At 48.5% G+C, this 10269-nt stretch overlaps 1 protein-coding gene across 1 annotated transcript; it reads left to right on the top strand.

The window, feature by feature from the left end:
* The first annotated feature begins 40 nt into the window (after positions 1-40).
* Positions 41-1481, top strand: LOC124673621 (skin secretory protein xP2-like). Its single transcript, XM_047209668.1, has 2 exons — positions 41-670; positions 1404-1481. The coding sequence occupies exons 1-2, from the start codon at positions 74-76 to the stop codon at positions 1479-1481; spliced, it is 675 nt and encodes a 224-aa protein (XP_047065624.1). The 5' UTR covers positions 41-73.
* Positions 1482-10269: the final 8788 nt, after the last annotated feature.

Consider the following 10269-nt stretch of genomic DNA (forward strand, 5'->3'; position numbering starts at 1 on the left):
CCATCACCACAGAGCCAGAGCAGAGCGCAGCGGAGCATACGCCACCCGCACGACCGCACACACACCAGCAGCAATGGCGCGCGCCGGCGCACTCTGCCTCGCGCTGCTCTGCCTCCTCGCGGCGCACTCCGCCGTCGCCCAGAAGTCCACCGCCCCGGCCGCCGCGCCCACCACCACCCCCACCCCCGCCGCTCCCGCCAAGAAAACCACCCCCGCACCCGCCGCCGCACCCACCACCACCCCCGCCGCCGCCACCGCCCCGTCCGCAGCCCCACCCACCACGCCCGCCACCCCCGCCCCCGCCGCCGCCCCGCCCACCACCGCCACCCCGGCCCCCGTCAAGGCCCCCGCCGCCGCGCCCCCCAAGAAGGCCGCCGCCTCGCCCCCGGCCCCTGCCCCCAAGGCCCTCCTCCCGCCCGTCGAGGCGCCCGTCGCCTCCCCTCCCGTCGCGCTCTCGCCCGCCACCCTCCCCACCAAGCCCGACGCGCCCGCCCCCGCGCCCGCCAAGAAGAAGAAGAAGTCCTCCAAGAAGAAGAAGAGCAAGGCCCCAGCACCCGCACCCGTCGCCGAGGCCCCCGTCAAGTCCAAGAAGGCCAAGGCCCCCGCCGCCGCCGACGACGCTGATGCGCCCGGCCCCGCTGGGGACGGTTCCGTCGCCGACGACACCGCGGTACGTCTCAGTCCTTTCTTCCACTGCACCCCATGGCCATGCCGTCATCTCAACTCTGAACCGACAATGCGCGCTGAAACTTGCTACCAACTGCTCCGCCGTGTCCCACAACCGACGCCGCAACTGCTAGCGTACTGCCGCCGCGAGTAGTAGTAAAACAATCATCAGCACTTCCGTTCTTATTTACAGTGATTAGCGATCGTAGCAGCTACTTAAATGAACTAGTTAATTAGAGCTTTATTGGTGCTCCACTAACCATGTGACCAGCAAGTGGGTGTGATGAGTGATGAACTGAGAATCGACTAGATGCATTTCCACCGTCCCGACATGTTCGCCAGGCACACGCATGTGCATCCTGGCTTTTGCAAAGGACACAACACTTAATGCAAGAAAAAAATATGAAAAATTTACAAATTCAAGCTCCTACCAGTTCATTAATTACTGCTACTTAGTAAATTATATATTGCAAACCTGCTCTGCGCCAGTAACAATTGTGCTTTCTCCAAGCCTCTCTTCCACACGACCTAGTTCTATAAAACATTATTATTATCACTTTATGTGCTGAGAGTGTGCAACACACACATGTGCCTGCAAGCCACAGCACATTGTGCCAGCCAAAAACAACACATTTTCAGTTTGCTGATGAGAACTCACTGCTACTAACTACACATTGCATTATCACTTGAACAGATTGCTGATTAAACTATCTCTGTTCTGTTCTTGTTGACTGCAGGGCGCCATCCAGACAATGGCAGGGAGCATCATCTCGGCGTGCGCATTGGCGCTGGGCCTCGCCGCCCTTCTGGCCTAGACGCCCGCCGCCGGCGAGCCGTTCCGGCGCAGTCGAGAGCCACCACGACAGAGACGCAATCATACGGCCGTTGCACCGCACTGACGAGTTGTGTGCCACCACATTTTGCGCTGTATTTCTCGGTCCATTTTCCTAACAGCCTGGGCGGTGCCGGCCGGCTTTCCTGTGTAGTTCCACTCACGTTCGCCTCGGATTCTTTCTCCCTCCTGTACTGCCAGATTGAGATTTCATTCATACCTTTTTATTTATCATTGTATTATTCCATCCACACTTGCTTAATCGTAGATCTGTCTCCTTTATGATGGTGACTGCTGAACCTGTGTCTACTGTTGGGAGTGTGGCCTGGCTGTGACCTGTGCTGTGCTGGCTAGATCTGTTTTGGTTCGATGTGTTTGGCGCTTGCCTCTGATGTGGATCGAGTAACATCGCAGTAGAAACGGGAACGGTTACCTTTCTAGGACGTGTGCCACTCTTAGAGTTTTTAACACAGATGCAGCCAAATGGTTAACCTAATTTGGGAAGTCCACTAGTAAACCCTAAACATGAGCGACACAAACATGAGCGACACAAGTTAAACTTCTACAGAAAATGATGTTTCCATATTTTACTACCAAATAAAAACATGATGCTTGCATATTTTACTCATCTAGCCGTTGCTTGAACAATCCTCCTATAAGTAAGAAGTTGGACGCGGTCATGTGTCCAAATGTGGAAATTAAGACATCATTGGGTTTCTTTTTAGATAAAAGTGTTGACAGCCTCTCTTTATAAGCAGCTAAAAAATGGATACAAAATCATAAGCTCCATTCTGGTCAGCACCAAAATTTGGGGAAAACATTACATGCAACATCATAGCTGCTATCTAGATTCACATAACATTTCTCCTACATGTATTATTGCATGTAGGAGATGTATGCAGGTTTATATGTGCATACCGAGTTTGACATTTGATATGAAAGTATACTCATATGGTTGTATGGTTTTTGAAAATTTACGCGAGTAAGTATCAAGTCGACATATATGTGCGTGATTTATCTCAATTTTCCCGAAACTTAAAAATACAATTTCGAGGCAAGATTCCTCCACGGGTTTAGATGTGCCCAAGACCATTTGATTATTTTCGCTCTCTTCATAATGGCCTAAAACCTTCAACCACCCTTGTTGATGTAGCAAAAAAATCCATGGCTACAGCTCGGACAATTGCCATTTTTCTGTTGATCCTTCAAAAATTGAACATTTTGCATAAATTTTGGTTGATCTTATTTGCAAAATTACAAGCTAAAGAAACCAATGGAACCTCCCAAGTCCCGACAAGAAAGAAATAGCAAATAAAGATAACGCTTAACTTACCAAAATTCCGTCTATAACCAAATGTCGGCCGTGCAATCCTCAGCAACTACATGGTGCTTAAAAAAACAAACTATTTTTTCAACTAATAATGGTGACTTTAGTTATGTCTATAATAGGATGCCTACTTAAGCATATATCTTGGTATAAATAAGCATATTTCTTAACAATAATCCATTATTAGGTGATGATGGGTTGGCACTAGTAATGCCGAAAAGCTTGAGTAGGTTCCAAGTCTCCCTCGCGTACCAATCATGGAGTAAACAAGGGGCGCCGATAGAGCCTAGCTAGATCGGCACTACACATTTGTACGCGCAACGACGATTTTCGTTGGCGCCACTAACCAACCGAAAGCGACGTGTGCTCCGGCGAGCGGCGCGTCCAGGTGCAGCTGGCTACCGTCGCCGTCACCGACACTAATTGGCGAAGCTTGTTTGTTTGACGTCCAGCTATGCGTGGTCTGTCGTGGAGATCTGGCTGGCTGGAATGATTTGGGTTCTAGTCTTTAGAAGGGCTGGAATTCCACGGGATAGATACGCATTACTGGCTTTTTAGGTTAGACGTCCTGGTCGGTAGATTCCTAGGGAACGAAGGTTGTCCCGCTTCTCTGACGGTGCTACCTGGTGAGGGTTAGGGCATCTCCAGCGGCGCGACGCAAACGGACGCTGAGCGACCGTTTGTGTCCGCCGTGACCGGAAATGCGTCTGGGGCCTGTTCCAGCGGGACGACGCAAAGTGATCGGGCCGTCCGCGGAGACGCAAACCTGGCCCAAATATGCGCCAGGTTTGCGTCTCCACGGACGCTCAGCGGACGCGCAAAGTGTCCGCTCGCTTCCCCACCGGGCCCGCCTGGCAGCGAGTCTGCAACGAGGGCATCGATTCAGGCGGTCAGCGCTTCCGCGTCTGCGCCGCAGCCTTCGGCATCAATGGACTACGCCGTGTACGACGACGACGACGACGACTACGTCGAGGCGCTCGCGTACCATAGCGAGGAGGTGAAGGACGGCAGCGACGACTACGTCGCTGTCGTCTTCCACGAATGGTAGCAGGCCTTGGCGGAGGGCCGGAACTTCGACTTCCCGGACAACATGACGGACGACGAGATGACGAAGGTCGCCGTCCTCGTCTCCGAGCACGACGCGCCTGTGCAGCCGCCGGCTGCCCGCTACGCCACCGCCGTCATGCCGCCGGCGCTGTCGGCGGATGAAGCACTCCGACGAGCGCTCCCGGAGTCGACGGCGCCTCCGCCACCGCCGCCACGGCCGCGCGAGCTCGGGCGCTCGAACCGCCGCCACGGCCGCAAGCCCGGGCGCCTCGACCGCCGCCACAGCCGCAGGCCTGGGCGCCTCCACCGCCGCCACAGCCGCAGTATGCGGGCGCCTCCACCGCCGCCACAGCTGCAATACTGTGTGGTGACCCTGCATACCACTGCATGTTGTAATATGCTAGTCGTTGATATAACATTCACGAAGTACCATTCCGCAAATATGACATCCCTCAGAGTAGTACAACAGAACATAGCAGGTCCATAACTCATTCATTTATTATTACAAGCATAATATACATATCATCTTGGAGCTCCTCTTGGGTCCTAAGAGGAATACTCCTGGGTTCGAGGCGAACCCAACTTAAATTACAATATAGAAGTTTAACTAGGTTATACATTTATTCCATCGAGCAGCTAAGTACTAAGAGTTCGCACTGCTCGGATACTACTACTACTCGGTGATTCTAGACTTGATCTCCTCCGGAAGCCTCTCCGGTTCCGTAGACTATAAGGTAGTCTACGCCTTCAACACCTCCGAGAGAGGTCCGGTTCTTCATAGCCGATGATCTCGGCTCCTTCGTGGTTGTCGTGGTCCTCCTCCGGACGGTTCGGACAATCTAGCAGGGGATTTAAGAGTGGTATGAGTACGAGCGTACTCAACAAGTTCATTATAGAAAAGAGGTGTTTAATGCACTAGCTACGATACTAGACCAGAAAGTCTAATACCAATGCAAGTTTTGATAAAAATTTCTTCAAGAGGTTGCTTTTATTCTGAAGAATTATGTCCATCAGCATTCACCGGTTTACTAGAACTTCATGGAGTTCCTTTCCGGCAGCGTTCGCAGTTCCAAATCCCGGAACAGGGAGTGACAGGTCACGATTCTTTACACTCTGCAGAGGTGTGTTGCTTTACCCATAAGAGATCTTAACCTTGGTGACAACCGGGCAGCTTTCCCGTCCACACTTCCTTCGGTGTGAGGCCCGGTATAAGGTCTAGCCAATCATGTTCCTCCGCTACCTCGAACACCCACCCTTTGTTGCATGCCCCGACCCTGGGTCCTCGCCGGTCCCATTATTCCCACTTACGGGTGGACCCCGACCACGACGACGATCTGGGATCGAACCAAACTCCTTCGCCGGTAGCTGCAACCCATCCTAGACCGCAATACCGTGGGGACTTAGGACTCCCCAGCCTCACCATCTTGCTCCTTCGGGCGACAAGTGTACTACGGACAATGGCGTGGGGACTTAGGACTCCCCAGCCTCACCAGCTTGCCCCCTTGGATTACAAGTGTACTACGGTAAAGCGCGTCCGTTGATGAACGAGAGGTGGAAACACTTTTGATTACTCCGTCCCACGCCGGATCTTATGGTTAACACGGGTATTACGGCATAAGAATCACTGGCAACATTTGTTGTTTAATCCTAGATGGATATAAACCCTTGCAATGGAACCTCCACCATTTCAACACAATCCATGGTTCCATTGCCAACCACATAGTCATATTCATAGTTATGAAAATAGTGGTTTTGGTTTTTATGCAATAGTGGTAATCATAGTACTTTGCAAGTAATTTGATAAAGATACTCAATTGACATGAGCAAGTGATGAACTTGCCTGAACACTGCAAAGTGTTGCAGTTGGATGGTGTGGACTGACCCTTGTCCTCTGTTTCTGAAAAATAGCATCATTGTCCAATAAGGGCAATGGTTAAAGAAGCAATTATGCATGATTCAACTTTTAGGGTTTGTTTCCCCCCTTCCGATGTTGTTATTATTTCATGTGAGAGGTTAATACTAAGAATAATTTAGGGATACTCTGTTTAGGGTAAAATACAACCTTGAAATGTTGTCAAGGTGTTTTTAAGGTCCAAAAGAATTTATGGACTTATTTTCATTAATGAAAATATAAGGTGTGATTTAAATGATTTATTTTAATCATCAAATTTGGGCTTAATCATGTTTGTCTTTAAAAATTCTATTCCATATTTTATTATGATAGAGGATTTTATGCTGAGCATTTTTAATATTTTTAATTATTTTTTTAGAGTTATATTCTATTTTATAAAATTCTTGGAAATACTCAATTAAATGGGTATTTTGGAAATGACCAAAATACCCCTCGGGCCCACCTGTCAGGCCGCCGAACTGGTTAGGTTGGACCAGCCCATTGGGCTAGGTCCAGCCTGACCCAGTCGCGCCGTAGACGCTCCTCTCCCCTAACCCTAACTCTCTCCTCGACACTCTGGCGACTCGCGTCGCCGTCGCCGAATTATTCCGGCCGCCTCCGGCCACTCCCGCCGGCGAGATCGGTCGCAAAAGGACGGCCGCTCGACGGCGCACCGATCGGTCCGCGCCGATCTACGTTTCTTCGCCGCCACTGTTCGCCCCCAACGCATCTGCAACACGGTCGTGGCGATTCCTGGCGATTCGTCGCCCGCCGACGATCCAGGCGCCGCGACGTGGCCGTGTGCCTCGCCGTGGTGGTGCTGGGGCATTTGCGCCCGGCGACGCCTGGCCTGGCTGCGGCCTGGCGCTGCCGTGTTCGGCCCGTGCCGCCATGGGCACGCTGCGGTGCTCTGCTCCAGGTGCGTGTGCCTCCTTCTCTCCCATCTTCTCTACCTCCTCTCCTTCCTCTGGATGCCTTGGCATCCACCTTGTTGTGCTACTGCTGCTACGCCGATGTGCTCTGCGCCACCTTGCTCTGGTACTGCCTTGATGTGCTAGTTGCTGCTGCCTACATGCGCCAAGAATTCTAGCTGTTGTGCTTGTGCTATTGCCATGCGTATGCTGCTATGTGCTACTGCTATCTCTGTGTTCTAGCTTGTGCTGCTCTACTTGACTATCAGTGCATGCTTCTGTGCTTCCTAACTACTTCTGTTCATGCTGTATCCCTGCTGTGGCCCTCCTGTAATTGCTCATGAGCATCCATTGATGCTCATGGTCTACTGGCTTGCTCCAGATATGACTACTGCCACTTGGACATATTGTGTGTGCATAATCCTGGCCCTGGCTTGATCAGGATGCATGATCCTTGTAGTAAGCAAGTGCCAGTGCCTCAGTGTGATGCTTACTTAGTTGTAATTCCTTAGAATATTCTATTGGGCATGATTGTTGACTAGACAACTCTATCCCTTGTTAGTGTGCTTCTGTATACAATTTATATATCATAATCTTGATTGTTTGTCATGCCATTATTCCTGTTCTGTGGCTATTTAATTTATATGGTTAATGTGTTGGTGCTAGGCTTGGCTCTAGCATGCTCTGTCAAGCCCTGATGATCTTATGATCATCAGTTGCTTGGTGAATGGCTGCTGTTCCATGCTTGTGTCTAGCTGGTGCTCTCCTTGTGTCTGTGTAACACACTGGCTTGTGCTGGAATATATTTGTGTTTGCTCAAGCCACTGTTACTGTCTGCAATGATCCATTGGATCATCTGCAAGGCCTGGTGCATAGTTTACTTTTCTGTTTCATTTATCTGTGTAGTTTTGATTCATTAAATAGATAAATGATGTGAACTGCTTTGCAGTGATGATCATATAAGTGGATTTAGTAGAGCTAGAGGGATGCCAATAATTTATTGGGGACCCTAGCTCCATTTGAACCCTATCGGGTAATGATATATGTCTTGGCTTGGTGGTTTGATTGCTTAAGTGGTAGAGGTTGCCTCAGCAGCCATTCTCGGCTGTTCGGAAGCTCCCACACTTGTTGGCTTGAGTTGTATGGACAACTGCTCTCTGGCCTGACCATATTTGGTTGCCAGATGCTTTTGATGTTGACAAACATGAATAGACACTTGATAGTCTATCTTTCTGATGGTGTGGTGGCCATAGGTGCTGAGTGAATCTGGCTAGCTAGATAGGATCATCCCTTGTTGGATGTCTTTGATTATGTCACTAGTTTGACATAGCCAATCTTCCCACGGTGCCTTCCTATTGGTTTTCCTCTTGTTTACTTGCACCAATTTGGCTAGTAGCCATATGATGACTCACATATAGGGTTTCTACCCACTTTTCTTATGTGACTTGTGCATATGATGGATTTATATAAGCAAAACCTTGCTTGCTCATGATTTATTAGTATACCTCACTCCAGCTCCTAGAAATGGGTGTTGGTGTAGAGGATTTCTTCTGGTTGGATTTATGAGCTTGCCCTGCTCCTCCTTGTAAGCTTGATGCTTGGATTGTTTTCAGTGATTTGTGGAATAGATTGAACAGCGAGTAGTTGTTCTTGTGTTCTTGTGTTCTTGTGTTCTTGGTAACTTACCCGGTGGAAGCTGCTTGTCGATGAACAGCTAGGGTTTGGCTCGAAAAGTTTATATTTGGTGCTCCCTTGCTCTCCACTGGTCGACGGCTTGGCCTGGCACCAATTTGGTGACTCCTCTGGCTTGTGTGTGCTGTTGAGAATGCACAAGGCCTGGTGAGCTGCTAGGCTGTGTGTGTGTACCAGTACTTGGTATCTGGCTTGGTCCTTGGCTGTGAGATGATCAGCTCGGCAGAGCTGATCCATATCTGCTCAATTCCATTTTTCTACTAACCTCGCCAAGTGGTTTTACCACTTGGCATAATCTCTATTTGTTGTGTTTGTGTGCAGGGAACTTTGGAATGATCAAGATGAAGATCAACTCATCTTATAGAATTTAGGATAGATCATCTACTTTGTAATTTTCTTTTCTTTTTCTTTTAATTTTCTCTTTCTCCAATTCTTGTAATGTGTTGTAAATTTATATCTCAATTCTGGATATTGTAATTGACATTGTATTTTGTGTGAATATCAATAAAGCTCAAGTTTTTCTCTAATGAGCTTGTCTTCTTATTTGTATTGTTCATAATGTATAATATTTACATTTGACTTGATGAATTTCCTCATAATTGAATTATGGTTATTTATTTAATGTTTGAATTTGAAATTCAAATTCAACTTTGGAGTTGAATTCAATCATGCAACTTAAATGAGTAGGAACAAGTTTGTCGCACTCTCGAAACCCTAACCCTGTAAGGTGTCGAGAGAGAAACCTGTTCCCCTTCGATGCAGTTTTGTTTTAAAAGCGCGAAATTTTCCCAGAATTTACGATGCAATGCACATCCCTTTCTAAAATCTACCCCTCGATCGTCTCTAAACCTGGGATATTACAGCCTTTCCCCCTTAAAGAAAACTTCGTCCCGAAGTTGTGGTTGTAATACCTGAAGAGTTCGGGGTATGTTTTCCTCAGGTCTTCCTCCTTTTCCCAGGTGGCTTCCTTCTCGGGGTGATGCTTCCATTGTATCTTGCAGTATTTTATGGCTCGATTCCTGAGTTGTTTCCAGTTCTCCTCGAGAATCTTTGCTGGCTTCTCGATGTATGTCAAATCTGGTTGTAACTCGAGCTCATCATGTGATACTGGCTCATCTGGGGTCTTTAAACACTTTCTGAGTTGCGACACATGGAATACGTTGTGAACTTGGGATAACCTCCCCGGTAGTTCCAATTCAAAGGCTAACCCTCGGTTTTGACTCAGAATCTTGAAAGGTCCGATGTATCTCGGGCTTAACTTCTCCTTTACTCCAAATCCCTGAAGACCTTTCATCGGGCTCACCTTGAGATATACCATGTCTCCAACTTGTGGCTCCCATGTCCTTCTCTTCTGATCGGCATAACTCTTCTGTCGACTTTGGGCTATTTTCAGCCTATCTCTTATAATGTCAATGATTTGTTGCTTTTCCTTGACATAATCGGGATTAAACTCCTTGCTTGCTCCGGCTTCGTACCAGCATATGGGTGATCTGCACTTCCTTCCGTACAGATCTTCGAACGGTGCCATCTTGATGCTGCTTTGATAGCTATTGTTGTATGAAAACTCTGCTAGTGGCAAATGCTCCTCCCATGATCCTCCGAAATCTAGGGCACAAGCCCTAAGCATATCCTCTAGGATTTTATTAGTTCTCTCTGTTTGTCCACCTGTCTGAGGATGATAGGTGGTACTATAATCTAACTTGGATCCTAAAGCTTCATGTAGTTGCTTCCAAATGCTGATGTGAACACGATCCTCGATCTGACACGATCTTCTTGGGCACTCCATGTTTGCTCACGATCTCTTTGATGTAAAGATCAATGAGTTTTTCTCCTTTATCCTGCTGAGTTACCGCTAAGAAGTGTGCGCTTTTCGTCAACCGGTCCACGATTACCCATATCATGT

Source organism: Lolium rigidum, chromosome 7 (assembly GCF_022539505.1).
Source record: "Lolium rigidum isolate FL_2022 chromosome 7, APGP_CSIRO_Lrig_0.1, whole genome shotgun sequence".
Taxonomy (NCBI): domain Eukaryota; kingdom Viridiplantae; phylum Streptophyta; class Magnoliopsida; order Poales; family Poaceae; genus Lolium; species Lolium rigidum.

Bases quoted from the DNA above. Each gene is read 5' to 3' on its own strand.
- LOC124673621 (XM_047209668.1), top strand. From the start codon at position 74: ATGGCGCGCGCCGGCGCACTCTGCCTCGCGCTGCTCTGCCTCCTCGCG. The intron at 671-1,403 runs GTACGTCTCAGT...TGTTGACTGCAG, and splicing joins CCGTCGCCGACGACACCGCG to GGCGCCATCCAGACAATGGC.